A 16,773-nucleotide genomic window follows, 5' to 3' on the forward strand; every position below is an offset into this window, starting at 1 on the left:
CCTCTATGGACGCGCCGGCTCTCTGTGTGTGTGTGTCTGTGTCTCCTCGTGTGTGTAACGCACGGGTATTTGCGGATATAACTGAGCGCCGCTCCTCTATGGACGCGCCGGCTCTCTGTGTGTGTGTGTCTGTGTCTCCTCGTGTGTGTAACGCACGGGTATTTGCGGATATAACTGAGCGCCGCTCCTCTATGGACGCGCCGGCCCTGTGTGTGTGTGTGTCTGTGTCTCCTCGTGTGTGTAACGCACGGGTATTCGCGGATATAACTGAGCGCCGCGCCCTCTCTATTCAGCCGCTCATTTATGGACGCGCAGGCCCTTTGTGTGTGTGTGTGTGTGAAAAGAGTAAGAAGACTGTGACTAGGAGGCTAGGAGATCTCCTCGCCAGTTCTTGGACTTTTTGCTCAATAAAATAGTTAGTCGTCAGTATTTTCTAGTCCATCGTCTGTGTTTACATTCACCCACTGGCAGCCAAAATCCACTATGAAGCGTGTATGCACTGTGACTACTTTTATATTGTAGATTAGCAGCTGGGCATTTCACTCTGTCTCGTGCTGAAGCCTGTCACTGTCGACCAATCGCAGCAGGCTGTCATCGGTCCAATCAGCGCAGATTAGCTTCGCGCTGAGGAGGGGGTTGGGAACAAATGAATCGCTGAACGATTCATATGGGAGTCGCTGGGATAATTAGGTAAAAATAAATGCAGATTATAAGACCATCAAAGTGTTTTTTGACCTTGCATGCATATTAGACTGTTGTTGGAGACCCTTACAACCTAAATATGACCCTATTTCATGTATAATATGGGCTCTTTAAGAATTGTATTATCATTAAAATGTTTCATATTTTCCACTAGAAGTGCAAAAAGATACCAGAGGATTAGCCATTGTATATCCCGGACGAGCCCCCGTTAATTATAGCTTTCTTCCTCTTTGTGTTGTTACTATTAGCTGTTTTATTTTCTATCTGGATAGAAAAGTTTTCATCATCCATGTTTTAAATTTGTATAAAATAACACTAGAAGTGCAATATTTTGAAGTAGAATATTAGAAGTGCAAATGTATCCCGGACGAGCCCCCATTGTATATCCTGGATGAACTCCCATTAATCATAGCTTTCTTCCTCTCTGTGGTGCTGCTATTAGCTGTTGTATTTTATGTACTTCATTAATGAAAGTAAAAATAGTTTTATCATTAAAATGTTTCATATTTTCCACTAGAAGTGCAATTGCTTGAAGTGAAACATTAGAAGTGCAAAAAGATACCAGAGGATTAGCCATTGTATATCCCGGACGAGCCCCCATTAATTCATAGCTTTCTTCCTCTCCATGTTGTTGCTATCAGCTGTTTTATTTTCTATCTGGATAGAAAAGTTTTCATCATCCATGTTTCAAATTTGTATAAAATAACACTAGATGTGCAATATTTTGAAGTAGAATATTAGAAGTGTGAATGTATCCCGGACGAGCCCCCATTGTATATCCTGGATGAACCCCCATTAATCACAGCTTTCTTCCTCTCTGGTGCTGCTATTAGCTGTTTTATTTTCTATCTTAATAGAAATGTTTGCTCATTAATATGTTATAAAACTGTATAAATACCTCTAAAAGGGCAACATTTTGAAGAGGAATATTAGAAGTGCAAATGTATCCCGGACGAGCCCCCATTGTATATCCTGGATGAACTCCCATTAATCGTAGCTTTCTTCCTCTCTGGTGCTGCTATTAGCTGTATTATTTTCTATCTTAATAGAAATGTTTGATCATTTATATGTTTCAAAATTGTATAAGAGGAATATTAGAAGTGCAATTTTTTTATGCGTCTACAGTATTTCGAAGAAAATTTCGATGCTACTCAACTAAAAATGTCTGATCAACTGATTGACCACATAAAATATTCTGCATTACACAAGAATACATATGAAAATGAGACTCAAATAACAGTGTCATTTTGATCCCTTTAATTACTTTTTTTTCCAGTTGTTCATAGTATTACACAGAGAAATTAGCCACACAGTTAAATCTGATTGCATTCAGTTATTAATGACATCTTATTTTTTTTTTGTTTTATTTCTTTATTTTTGTTAATGACATTATTTCTTTTTTTAGTGCTAAAGCTAAAAAAGTTACACAAGAACTAGCACACTGATGTATAATCCATGAGGACACTGAGACGCAGATCTACTTCACAGAAAATAAAAGGTGAAAAGGGTTTCACTGAGGTGAATCAAAAAAATGTTAAAAGAAAGAAAGAAAATGGACACATTTACATTCACACGTTCTTACCACACATTACACAATCTAAGCCATCCCTTTACCTCATTGCTTTTACTTTAACCTGTCAATATTCTCACGTTTGTACGGTTATTTCTCTATTCATTGGTAGAACATGTCAGATTTGAACTATTTCTACTTTTGGTATAGGCTCATGTAAATCTGCGACAGTTTTGCAGTCTTGAATATTAAAATTCTAACACTGATCCCTTTCCATTAGAAAGAGGAGAAAATACCATGTTTCCGGCTTACGCGTCCCATTACTTCCAACGTTTGTGTCTCAATCAGGATAAAAACAAATGAAATTTGATTTGAGAATCTCAACGAACAGAGTGCTCCGACGCTCGTAACGAACATATGAATCGCTGGAAGAACTTTCCAAATTGACGGTTATTTTCAGGGCAGTGTTGTGCTGAACGTGATTGTTACGATGCATTCGCAGTTATGAGAACAGTTTTGGTCTGCTTTTTTATTGGCAAGTGTTAGCGTTAGTGTCAAAAATACCAAACACAATCTCGTGGCAATTCCTAACTCTTTCACATTTTGGTAAATTGCCAGCTAATGTGGGTAAATTTGTACAATTTCATAAATGGTTTGTGTATGATGCCGATCATACTTCACAATTTGTATTCAAATTCTTGCAAACTAGCTGCTAATTTGTCGAAATGGATTAGTAGCATTCTTCAGTGAGAATCGCTTGCAAATATTGCAAAAACTCACATCTCGAAGTGATTTCAATGCTCTTTTGAATGATCTGTATGTCACTTTCACATGTTATAAAGAGCAGGTCATGTGGTTTTTTGAAATTGTAATATCGTGGCCTTTCAATGTAAACAGTCTGCGCATTGGTTTTGTCTCTTAAAAGAAAGAGTTCACCATATTGAGTCCTTATACTTAATCTTTTTACTGTCAAACATAATCAAAGTAACACATTTGCATAATCTCCACCTACATGCAAATTATGCAAATTTTTTAATGTAAAAAAGACTAATAAAAACACACTGACCAATCAAAGCATAGATGTCTTGTTGAAGAGGAGGGGCTTAAAGACCTCAAGCCTTGAATTGATCTAAATAAACTGTATCGAATTCAAATATTCAACGAATTTTCTGAGGAAATTACCTTGTTTTCTGACCTTGCAAACATATAGGGCAATCCACTACAATATTAGGACTCTTTAAAATACCACATGACCTGCTGTTTAAGATGTAAACTTTACAGCTGTGTTAACTTGCTAATCTCGATGGCTTGACGATTGGACTAACATGGCTAAAACCCAGTTGGCAGTGAAGGGGCTGGTTATTCAGCAAAGTAAATTTGACACAGGCTCTCTGAATCATCACGTATTCCCTTATTGTGTATTTGTAGAGTTGAAGCACCTCACAGGCTCAGGCATGTCCGTTTTTACTCTGTGTATCGGTCACTATGGTTCAGAATTAAACGCCACCATGGCTTTAAGTACACTTCAAACCAGAGTCAGGTTACGCTAAATCCACCGACGGCCAGTCAAAGTAACAAATGAGCTCAATGTTTCCAAGCAAACAATCCTACGTTGTGCTACTAGCTGGATAATATTGCAGTATAAGCACCATGGTAATTACATGCAAACTAGAGGACTAGATTCCCCGAAAAGATAGATATTATCATATTAGTGACATTGGATTGCTACAAAAGATGGCAAATGATCTCCTGCTTACATGTTAGTATTTGCTTATATAAAGACCGTCATTCCTATAATCATCCATCACTCGCTTAATGTTTTGTTGTCAAACTACAGGGTTGTTGGTTATGACTGCTTCATATTTAGGCTAGTTATTGAGTGTGTTTCCATGTGGGATTCAATAATGGTGTAAGTCACTGTTTCTCAACCACGTTTCTAGGGGACCACCAGCTCTGCACATTTTCTATGTCTCTTTACCCAAATACACCCGACTCAGATTATTAGCTCATTAGCAGAGGCTGAAAGACCTAAAATGGGTGTGACAGACAAAGGAAACATCCAAACATGCAGTGCTGAAGGGCCTTCAGGAACGTGGTTGAGAAACACTGGTGTAAATGATGGGCTGTTTTTGAAGAAAGTCTACAAAACACACCAAACCAATAAATCCAATCCATAAAAAAGCCACCAAAACACACCATCATGTTATTGACCAACACAGTCTTAAGGTGGTGGTTCGGAACTCTTTTATGCTTTGGCGAATTGGTGGGGAGTTTGGTGTTTTAATGATTTACACTCTTAAAAATAAAGGTTACACAAGACAGTTTTGTCATAGAAGACCCATTACTGGTTTCCCAAATAACCTTCTATCTGTAAGTGTGAAGTTCATTTCTATGATTTAAAGCAGTGTTTCCCAACCCTGTTCCTGGAGACACACCAACAGTACATATTTTGGATGTCTCCTTTATCTGATCCATTAACATCAGGTTAACATCAGTCTCTTCTTATGTTCTGATGAGTTGATTCAGGTGTGTTTGATTAGGAAGAGGTTGAAAATGTGTATTGTTGGTGTGCCTTTAGGAACAGGGTTGGAAAACACTGATCTTAAGTACCTTTCACACTATAAAGAACTTTTTTTTTTGTTTAATAAAAGGTTCCATAGATGTCCTAATGAAGACACTGATGCCAATGAAGAACCTTATTAAGAGTGTAGATGGGTCAAAAATGAGGTGTATGAAAAATATATCCCGGACGAGCCCCCATAAATCATAGCTTTCCTCCTTTCTGTGGTGCTAATATTAGCAGTTGTATTTTCTATCTAGATAGAAATGTTTTTTTATCATTAATATGTTTCAAATGTGCATAAAAACCACTAAAAGTGGAATATTTTAAGTGGAATATTACAAGGTCAAATATATCCCGGACGAGCCCCCATTGTATATCCCGAATGGTGTCTGTATCAAATAAACGTGATGTGATATAAACCGAAAGATTTAATGCCTAGTTAAATTCTAGGTGGAATCCAGTTCCATTGTTATTCATTACGCTTTATTTTTACTGTTGATTCTGTTTGAAAGACGTCTTACAGACAAATAGGTAAAACCTAGTGGTTTGACAGATAGCGGCAAAATATAAAGATTTTAAATGACATTTAATGAGAAGTTTGGGACTGAGTAGTGATTATTAAAATTATTAACAGTTCTAATTGGCTGTCCAATAATTCTTGTTTCAAATATGTAGACATTGTTTTTGTCTTTGATTTGTTTACAACACACTGATTAATAGCTTTAGAGATCAATATTTTTGTTTCCTAATCACATTTTCAATTTAAGCAAATCTGAAAATGTGCAAATGTCAAAATAGTTACACATTTCTAAAACTTTGAGAGTTCAGCATTCTAGTTTTGCACAAAAACTAGAACACATTTGAGCAACTTGATCACTATCATGCATGTTTGCGATTGTGACAAAAACAACAGATATGATTTGTGTTGATTTGCATGAGTTCCCTTATCTGGATAATCAAGAAGAGTTCTTGGTTCCCAGATAAGTGATATTGACAGTTTTTGATAGCTATCAGCACTTTATTGTGGCTACATGTAAACACACTCACTGATGGAAGCACGTTTCCAACGCCAATGACAACTTACATCGACTCACTTTCTTAAATGACCTTTAAATCGGAGCGTTTTCGTAATGTTTCATCAAACTCGCTCCAAATCTGAAACAACTTTACAGCTCCCGTCATTAATTATCTGCTCATCCGTCACCTTCAGAGACACGTTCCCAATCAAAACAGCTCCTAATTAACACTTATTCAGTAACACTTTATTTTGAGCAACAATTTACACCATTCACTACTAAGATATTAACTGTTTATCCTTAACACAATACCTAAACCCAACGACTTCCTCAATAACCATTAATAAACAGCTAATTAGTAGTATATTGAGCTAAAAGTCTTAGCTAATAGTTTGTTAACAGTGTGAATTGTACACTAAAATAAAGTGTGACCACTTATTCTCATCAAATATTCTGTTTCACTGACAATAAATCCACTTCGCAAGCTGCAAACGATCCCTTCTCGATGTTATGACGTACTCGACGCACAAACAGCGCACGCAAACGCACACGGCAAAAAAATCAATCAAATCAAATACACAGACGTGGAAATTCCAGCATGCAAATCCAAAACAGGCAAAGGCCCTGACTCCCAAAGACCAAACAAAATCATGGAAGTGAAATATAATTACAGTATTTTTCTCTCTTGCATTTTTTTATATGTTAAATGTTTAGCTATTTTAATCGTAAAGGGCGAATGGAAGACATGAGCTGGCTGTCACCTACAGAAGAGACGAGCATTCGGCCACCGTCTCCCCCGAAAACACTGCACTCCTCTCACAGCAGCAGCAGGATTGGAAAAAAAAATGAAAATAATAATAATTATAATACAAAATACAAAAGAAAGCACACCAAAAAAAGAGAAAAAATAAAATCAGATCACATAATAGCTGATAGACATACATTATGAGCTTATATACTCCTCTCTATTCTTACGGTTTTAGAAATTCAACATGTAATTATAAGAGAAAACATCATTATTTATTTGCTTTTTTTTTGTCAGTGATGCTTATGGTTATTCTTATATCATTATTATTATTATCAATATTCATATTAGAAGTATTACTATTGGTTAACACTACGAGTGGGTCTGACTAAAGGCCCGGGCCGCGCCGCAGAGTTAAAGGGCTGGCTGGTCTCCATCTCTGGGTCTCTGGAGCTCCTCAGCAGGACACCTCCATGGTGTTGGACGGGCTGGGAGGCAGCTGTCCTCCCTGAGAGCCCTGCGACAGGGTGCGGGACCGGGAGCGAGAGCCCTCCATGGAGTACGAGGAGGAGAGAGAGGTGGTGCGCGAGCGGGACAGACGCGTCATGCAGGATGACGCCACTGAAAGAAGAAGAGGAGGAGAATGATTGAGACTCACACAGCAACTACTACACTCCCAGTGTTAGGGCAAGGACACACCAAGCCAACTGTTGGGCATTGGGCTTTGACGGTCTGTTACTCAGCATCAGTCTGTCTAGTGCAGGGGTGCCCAAACTCAGCCCTGGAGGGCCGGTATCCTGCATATTTAGTTCCAACCCCAATTAAACCCACCTGAATCAGCTAATCAAGCTCTTGCTAGGTATACTAGAAACTTCAAGGGAGTTGTGTTAAAGGAAGTTAGAGCTAAACTATGCAGGACACCGGCCCTCCAGGACCCCCCTGGTCTAGTGTGATTGGTGCTTTCCACTTGCCGGGTTAATGTCAGATTGCATTGGGCCAATTTAGCATGTCCAATTGGCGTCAGACATCAGCTAAAGAGAGCACTCTGATTGGTTATTCAGCAACCAATCAGAGCACAAGTGACTAAGTGAAGTGCGTAAGTAAACAATTCAAGCCATGAAGGAACACAAGGAAGCCAGCTTCACTTCACTTTCGCTTCACTTCTCAAATATCTGCCAACTAAATTAATTATTAGATTATTCCACTTATATTGATCCGTCGGCGCTGCTTCAGAGGCTTTGCTTGCTGCATAAATTGGGATTTGCTCAACTTTTCAAGCACTGACGGAAGCGTCAGCCAATCAGATCGCTGTATGCAAATACACTAGCTCAGACAGTGGCCTATTGCTGACTAATTTCATTGGCTGACGCTGATATGATGATCGCGTCAGGCCCATCTTCAGACATGCCCTCTGTCAAGCATTGACGCTTGTCTGAACTAGATTTTAGAGAGCTAGTCAGCAAAATCCCTGTTAACACTAGCAATAACATGGTAAGCAATATGGTTCATATACTTAGTATTATAGATTAAGCCATATCTGTGCTCTCATAGGTGTAATTTACCACATTTTTTGCATAATATAATAATAACAATGATGTAAATTATAATGAGTAAAGTTTAGAATGCTAAGTACATTTATATTTATGTAAAAAATATGTATATTATATGTTCATGCACAGCTTTTTGGTCCAGACGTGATCCAACACGAGGCGACAACACAGTTAGGTTTCATTGGTGCTAGTTGTTTGGCATTAGCTTGGTGTGTCCCGACCCTTAGGAGTAATGCTTTACAAAAGTAATGCGATTACAGTATCTTACAGTATTTTGCGCAGGTGTATTTTTGGAAATGCACTGCATAGGTCAAAAATAATTGTAATATTAAGTAAAGGTCACGTTCCATGAAGATATTTAGTCAATTTCCTACTGTATATATATCAAAACACCATTATAATGAGTAATGTACACAGCTAAGCACTACATTTAGACGACTTTAGGCAGTTTTCGCAGTATTTTGATTGTATTTTTGATTGAACAAAGTATACAGCAATGGAAAGATTATTTATTCAGCATTCAATTATCTCATGGCTTGTTTTGTGGTCCATGGTAACATAGCACTTTTTGATGTAAAATTAATCATTTACTTTATAATTAATAATAATAATAATAATAATAATAGTTATATAATAATAATACTAATAATAATTATTATTATTATTATTATTATTGAATATTAATTATTATTATTTGTTATAATCTCAGAAAAAGCAAGTAACAACAATGAATTTTAACCCAAAATAATGTTATGCTTGTATTTGTTTTTAATCAACCACTTTTTTTGCCACAAAAATAACAATTAACAATAATATAAATTAGAAAGTGTAAAGTTTAGAATGTTAAATTCATCTATTCATGCAAAGAATATGTTAAATTGTTAAATTATAAACCTCATCCCACACATGGGGAGTGTAGTCTGTTGCTTAGTACTACTTTGTGAGTACAGTCCTCAAAGAAACAATCAGAAACTGTGCACAAATACTAACACTAGTCTGATAATGTTCCATCAATCGATGGCAGTACAAATATTTACTGATTTAAGCATTTTTTTTGTAAATCATATCATATATGATTTATTAAATAATATATAAATATATAAACCACATATATTTGGTATTTCTCAATATTAAAACCCCTCTGCGGTCACTTACTGTATCCCATGCCTTGAATGAAGTACTTAAAGGCTTCTGTCAGTTTGCTGGGCTGTAACAAACACACATTTCATTAACACATCATAGCCCAATGTGTGACTAAACACACATATGAATGACTCTTACTGATAAATAATACAAATTTGAACCATACCTGAGTGAGCTGTGGCATCCCGCCAGCGTCAGCCATCTGAATAACACACAGTGTCATGAATTTATTTAAATACTCTCAGTAATCATTACATCGTTAAAAGTTATTTCCCTGTCACTTCCAACTTTACTCATCATTGACGTTTATAATGCATATTTCTGCTCTTGTTTTGGCTGTATATTCGCATTTACATTAAGTCATTTAGCAGATGCTTTTGTCTAAAGAGGCTTACAGCTGAGGAGGCATTCAGCAATTCAACAACAAGAGGCAATACACACAACAAGTGTTGATTACACAAAGCAACTGTTTGTACTCAAGAGAATTTATTGCGAGAGTAAGAAGTTTACAGTGCATATAGAGAGAAGAGTGTATCTACAGGTGGTTTGTCAAGCCCACTCACCTGTATGAGGCACACTTCAGAAATGCCGTGTTTTTTCTTATAGATATGGTGTGATTGTAAGAAAGTGTCCAGTGCAAAACTGGTGCATGTGTCGGTTAAAGTGCCAGAGAGAAGAAAGTGTGTGTTTTCTGCAGGTGGTTTGTCAAGCCCACTCACCTGTATGAGGCACACTTCAGAAATGCTGTGTTTTTTTCTTATAGATATGGTGAGATTGTAAGAAAGTGTCCGGTGCAAAACTGGTGCATATGTCGGTTAAAGTGCCAGAGAGAAGAAAGTGTGTGTTTTCTGCAGGTGGTTTGTCAAGCCCACTCACCTGTATGAGGCAAACTTCAGAAATGCCGTGTTTTTTTCTTATAGATATGGTGAGATTGTAAGAAAGTGTCCGGTACAAAACTGGTGCAAGTGTCAGTTAAAGTGCCAGAGAGAAGAAAGTGTGTGTTTTCTGCAGGTGGTTTGTCAAGCCCACTCACCTGTATGAGGCACACTTCAGAAATGCTGTGTTTTTTTCTTATAGATATGGTGTGATTGTAAGAAAGTGTCCGGTGCAAAACTGGTGCATGTGTCGGTTAAAGTGCCAGAGAGAAGAAAGTGTGTGTTTTCTGCAGGTGGTTTGTCAAGCCCACTCACCTGTGTGAGGCACACCAGAATTTTTAATAAAACTACAAAATCAGGCACATATGTTTACTTTGTATGTAAACTATTATTTATTAATGCTGTGTATATGTATTTTTAATATAGTTTTTTGTAATTATTATTATTTTATATATATATATATATATATATATATATATATATATATATATATATATATATATATATATATATATATATATATATATATTGTTGTTTTAATGGGTTTTTTTATGTGGACAGGTCTTGAAAATGAGCAAGTCTGCTATAACACTTGAGCAAATGCGTATGGTTTGTCCAGTGACGTCCATGTCAAAAAAATAAAACACAGCTGAAGCACAAACCTTGAGGAATGAGGTTGTAGTTGGGTCTAGTTTGCTGTTGCACTCCACCTGGTGGACAGAAGCAGATATTTCACAAGAGTCAGATGTTTGTGAATAGAGCGCTGCATGATATTGGAGTAAAAAACGGACTATGCAATATTGAATTTTTCTGCAGAATATTGCAATATAATTTTACCAGATGACTTGATAGTTATAGATATATTGGAAAAGAAGTCATAATTTTATATTGATTGTGGTGATTTTTGCAGGGCAGTGTGCATCTTCATAAAACATAATAAACCAATATATTATTATATTATAGATAAATACTACAGAGCAAAGATACAAGTGAAATAAACAGAGCTTTTCTAGGTAGTCTAACAGTATTCATTCATACTCATTAACAGCAGCTCCGTTTGCATGATGTCCTCTTCAAAGGGAACTCAAATGTCAGTCACTAGTTCCCTTAGACATAACTCTTTATTGCACTATTTACATTTATCATCTTTAAGGACACTTGCTCTATGTATTTGAGTACACTTTATATCTTAAACTATTATATATATATATATATATATATATATATATATATATATATATTGTATGTATATATTGTTTTTATAAGATGTTTTAAAATAATTTACAACTACTTTTTAATTTACTTTTCTAATTTACTTCCTGAATATTTGAAATTAAATAATAAAATGTGAACAACATTTCATAATCTTCATCATATCAATAAATCAGTGTAACCTTTCTCTGGTAAAGCTACAAACAGTAATGAATTCTGGATCCCACACACTTTAAACTCTCTTCTAAATGCTGACAGGGCTTAGGGTTAACATATTAATATGACTCTATTATATTTAATGTCTGCAGTCTGTGCTGATCTCATGTGTTGTGGACTGTGCTTCTGATCAACAATCATCCGTCAAACATGTGACTGCTGTAGCTGAACACAATGCGATGTCAGTGCAGAACGGATACATCATACTATAGTCCACACACACTCTGCTGTATATTTAGACTTTTTTTTTTTTTACAGAAATGTATCTTTCTAACTTTAATTTACTTCGGAGTAAATTAATAATACCTTATTTGAAAGAAAACCCTCTCAATTTTAAGATGCATGTAAAATGTTGCATATTTATTATTGTATTATTTCATAATTATACAATATTCACACACATAAAAAGTTTTTTTTTTTTGTTAATTGTTTTTGCTTATTGACTTTTCAGGCATCTGTTTATGTCATAGACTGTAAAACATATGGACGTAGTATCAGTGACGTCACCCATAGGTTTCTGAACACTGCAAAAGAAACTACAAGTAGGCGCGGCCAACCGTCGCCATTTTGTTCGCGCGTCATCGCACCCACGGAGGGATACTAAACAAGGGCAAAGAGGCGGAGAGTGAGCGGAGCTCCAGACACCTGCTGGCACTTTGCTTAGACCTGGCAGATAGACTTTACTTTGGGAGAAACGCTTAATACTTTATTACCTGCGGCTCGTTTGTGTTCTGACCACATGTGCTTGGCTGTACACTATATCAATAAAGTGTTTAGACTTTTATAAACACTGTAGTAATACATTGAGCCACTAAACATTGTTCTTATGACGTTTTTCTACAGGAGGAAAATGCGAATAATGTCCAAACTCTTCAGATATAGTCTGTGTTAGTAAATGCAGGACTATTGATGAACTCCAGCATAACACTGTATGATAACGCTTCAGATGACTGTTCTAGAGTCTACAGCTAACCAATCTGTCAGATTCTGGAGTGCTTTACGGGTCTAAAGAAAAATATTAATGATAAATGATCTTAAATAAAACAAATACATTTATAGAGATGGTATATAAAGTATATAACTTTACTCACATGGGAAACTGAGGCCACATGAATGGTTTGTGAGCACAATTAAGTGCACACAGCATCCCTTATCATCTGATAATTGTAAGAAATAAGTCCAAAAGGCAGCTGACTGTGTAAAGCCACATAAAACAACACAAAAATACGATGAATATGCTGAGATCAGCAGCTAATCAGCCGGAATCAGCTGAGGTGAAGTGACGGCGACCAGCGAGATCTAGCTGTCACTCAAGTGGCCACGCCCTTAATTATGCAAACTTAATATAACCTAATATAAAGGAAATGGATGAGTTATAAAAAAATTCACCCCCCTCACAGTTGTCATGGAGGGTAATAATAGCTATATAAACCAAAATCGTTCTTTGTACCAGGCTGTAAACACCTTTTTTTCTGCTGTAAAGTTGGCCATTCTAACAGTGGGCTCAAATGCAATTTGCTCTATTATGGAGCCAGGACTAGCGGAATTTTGATGAATTGCAGTTTCAGTTACTTCCGTATTGGCTTCCCGAGGGAGAGCGGGAGGATGCCGCTTGGTTTATGTTCGTTTCTTTTTTTTGGTTTCATTTTATTCCACCAGGTGGCAGTAAAATGATGAAAACAAATGCTTTTGCTATCTTAAATGAAATAGAAATGATAAAGATTTAACTGATGTTAGGAAGAGTGTACGTTTAATGTCCATATTTTAGTTTTTTGAACAAATTACATACCCAAATTTAAAAACCAGCTATACATGCATACATTGGAATAAATTTATGAAAATGGCCTCATTTTACAGAAAACACTCTAAACTAAAAAATGAATTATATTAATATACGTTTCTTAACTTCATAATGCATTAAAAAAAATAAATACATTTTAGCAAGAGATTTATGTATATATCTTTGTGAAGGATTATCCGAGGGACTTCGAACAGATTTTAAATAAGAATTGATGACACCAAGTGTAACAGGTGTGAAAATATAATTCACTTTAGTTATAGAATTACACAAAATACGTATTTTACCTTACATGTTTATTAAGTATACCTGAGGTGTTTGTTAGTGTGTGCGTCTTCTCCTTTAAATTTCTAAGGGAGCTTGCATTGTTTAATTTCCTGTTTTGCACCCGCCTCTTCCCTTTCTGCACTGACTGCACATGGGAGAGAAAAGCTGTAAGGGCTGTGCTTTTTATTTATTAACAGGAGTGAGTAAAGAGCCTTCACAACTGCAGATGTCTGTTTGGTTATTCCTCCATAAAACAAAGAAAACACAACGCAGAACCGGTTACACATGCATCAGGCAATGGCAACAAAATGCTATCAAACTATATTAAAACTTCAAAAAACAAAATGGATTGGACACCTTTATTTTGATGGAATATTTGATCTAGTTTGATCATGCATGCACACAGACATTTAAAAATGGTCTCATTTCAAAGAAAATAAGACAAGGAAAACGTTGATTTGTCATTTTACTTGAGTAAACGTTCAAAGCCCAGTCTGATCGGTGCTTTTGTCTATTGTTGGGATTTGATTTTCCAGATGCGTATGCCTCAAACAGAAAGAAATCACTGCAGTCATATTATTGAGATTGAGAGCTTTCATTTGATATATGACTTGTTTGGGTTTGTTGAGTTTATTAAAATATGAAATTTAATATTAAAAATAATAATTTCTCGGGGGGCAGATTATGTATAACATGTATAAACTGTAGTATCTGCCTCTTCTGTGCAATAAAAATGTCAAGAAAGAGCTGAAGTTCTATGCTTTAAAGCAATACATTATATGGCTAGGTTTGAGATCGATAACGTGTAATTTTTTAACTGTTTGTGAGGAGGTAATTTTCAGCCCTATACATGGGATTCGGAGGAGGCAGAGTGCAAGTGTCTAGCTAACTGATGTTTGTGTGTGTAAACTCTTACAGCTGCATCCTCATACGGAGCCTGATCTCCGACCACCAGCATCACCGGGCATCTGAAACACACGCACAAGCACATGACGAGACCACCAAAACTGAGAAACTAATGTAAGGTTCATGCATTCAGGGGTTCATTCTTACTTGAACGTGTTGTTCCTGTCGAGGCTCAGATCTCTGCGTCTGTACAGATATATATAAAAAAAAAATTGTAAAGTCTGATTATTTATACAAGCAGCTCATATTTGTCTTTTTTTAAAGGTGTTATTTCACATATTGTTGATGTTTAATTATATTTTCAGGCGTATTTGAATGGGACACTGATGTTGCTACCTTTAAAATCCTGCATCTACCGTCTGTGCAGAAATCAACAGCGCAACTTGGTTGTAACGTATGTTGCCAGATTGAGGTAAAACATTTACATTTAGTCATTTAGCAGACGCTTTTATCCAAAGCGACTTACAAATGAGGACAAGGAAGCAATTCACACAACTATAAGAGCAGCAGTGAACAAGTGCTGTAGACAAGTTTCAGGTGTGTAAAGTCTAAGAAGCAAAGCATTTGTAATGTTTTTTTTTGAGAGAGAGTACAGTTAGTAGTATAGCCAGAGAGGCAGTTGCAGATTAGGAGGGAAAGTGGAAACTAAATAATTGAGTTTTTAGTGGTTTCTTGAAGACAGCAAGTGACTCTGCCATTCTGATGTAGTTAGGGAGTTCATTCCACGACTGGGCAGATTGAATGTGAGAGTTCGGGAAAGTGATTTCTTCCCTCTTAGGGATGGAACCACGAGGCGACGTTCATTCACAGAACGCAAGTTTCTGGAGGGCACATAAATCTGCAGAAGTGAGAGCAGATACAAAGGAGCAAAGCCAGAGGTCGCTTTGTAAGCAAACATCAGAGCTTTGAATTTGATGCGAGCAGCAACTGGCAGCCAGTGCAAACGGGTGAGTAGCGGAGTGACATGTGCTCTTTTGGGTTCATCAAAGACCACACGGGCTGCTGCGTTCTGAAGCAGCTGAAGAGGTTTGATAGAATTAGCTGGAAGCCCGGCTAGTAGAGAGTTGCAATAATCCAGTTTGGAGAGAACAAGAGCTAGAACAATGAGTTGAGCTGCATGTTCAGATAGGAAGGGTCGGACCTTTCTGATGTTATAGAGTGCAAATCTGCAAGATCGAGCAGTTCTAGAAATGTGCTCAGAGAAGTTTAGTTGGTCATCAATCGTTACTCCAACCGTTACGCCAAAACATGGGTGCCACTTTATTTTGATGCTGTATTTGAGTATTAGTAGATTGTCTGTTTATTATCTGTTGATACTGCTGCTAAACAGACATTTAACTGACTATAACAAACTTTGTAAGTACATATCAACTTACACTAACCCCAACCTAACAGTCTACTTATAATCTAATGAGAATTAGTTGGCATGTAGATGCAATGTAAGTTAAATTTAACAAACAGACCATCAAAATAAAGTGTGACCGAAAAACGCTTAGACATTTGAATATTTTGTCAATTGTTTGAGGTGTATGATCTTTCTTTTTACAGTAGTACAGTACTATCATAATTATTTTATTTTCAAATATATTTATATCTATCATTTTTTTCTTTTTTTTCAAATATTTATATTAATATATGTGATATAAATGGCTAAATTTGTATTTATACCACATTATTTGCGTAAATATATTTTTAAGAAAAGAAATGTGGAAATCTTCTTGTGCATTTCGAATTAAATGTAAAAAAAATAGTTGAAAAAACATGTTTGACCCTACGGGAATACCTCTGCGATTGTGCGGGTAATGTTTTAAAAGCTCATTCATTCCTTTTCTTTTTGGCTTAGTCCCTTTATTAATCTGGGGTCGCCACAGCGGAATGAACCGCCAACTCATCCAGCATCTGTTTTATGCAGCGGATGCCCTTCCAGCTGCAACCCATCACTGGGAAACACATACACACTCATTCACACACACATACACTATGGACAATTTAGCCTACCCAATTCACCTGTAATGCATGTCTTTGGACTGTGGGGGAAACTGGAACACCTGGAGGAAACCCACACGAACGCAGGGAGAACATGCAGACTCCACACAGAAACGCCAACTGACCCAGCCAAGCTTGAACCAGCGACCTTCTTGCTGTGAGGCGACAGCACTACCTACTGCGCCACTGCGTTGCCCGTTTTAAAAGCTCATTATGGTCAAATGTTTCTAAAATGGGTTTTTTTATGGCAGATTGCTGAGAACAGACTTCTTGGTTTTAGTGAT

The 16,773-nt window shown here is 36.7% G+C and overlaps 1 protein-coding gene across 3 annotated transcripts in view; it reads right to left on the reverse strand.

Moving 5' to 3' along the window:
• Window positions 1-1,944: 1,944 nt before the first annotated feature.
• The window catches only part of ndrg2 (NDRG family member 2), a 103,414-nt gene continuing 88,585 nt past the window's right edge, over window positions 1,945-16,773 (reverse strand). For all 3 annotated transcript variants that reach the window (XM_056460884.1, XM_056460885.1, XM_056460883.1), the window contains 6 exons: window positions 14,651-14,689; window positions 14,514-14,565; window positions 10,767-10,814; window positions 9,396-9,431; window positions 9,242-9,293; window positions 1,945-7,157 (listed from right to left, as the gene is read on the reverse strand). In XM_056460884.1, the coding sequence (XP_056316859.1) occupies window positions 6,994-7,157; window positions 9,242-9,293; window positions 9,396-9,431; window positions 10,767-10,814; window positions 14,514-14,565; window positions 14,651-14,689 (391 nt within the window). In that variant the 3' untranslated portion in view covers window positions 1,945-6,993. The remainder of the gene's footprint in view (window positions 7,158-9,241; window positions 9,294-9,395; window positions 9,432-10,766; window positions 10,815-14,513; window positions 14,566-14,650; window positions 14,690-16,773) is intronic.

The sequence above is a fragment of the Danio aesculapii genome, chromosome 7, assembly GCF_903798145.1.
Source record: "Danio aesculapii chromosome 7, fDanAes4.1, whole genome shotgun sequence".
Lineage (NCBI taxonomy): Eukaryota > Metazoa > Chordata > Actinopteri > Cypriniformes > Danionidae > Danio > Danio aesculapii.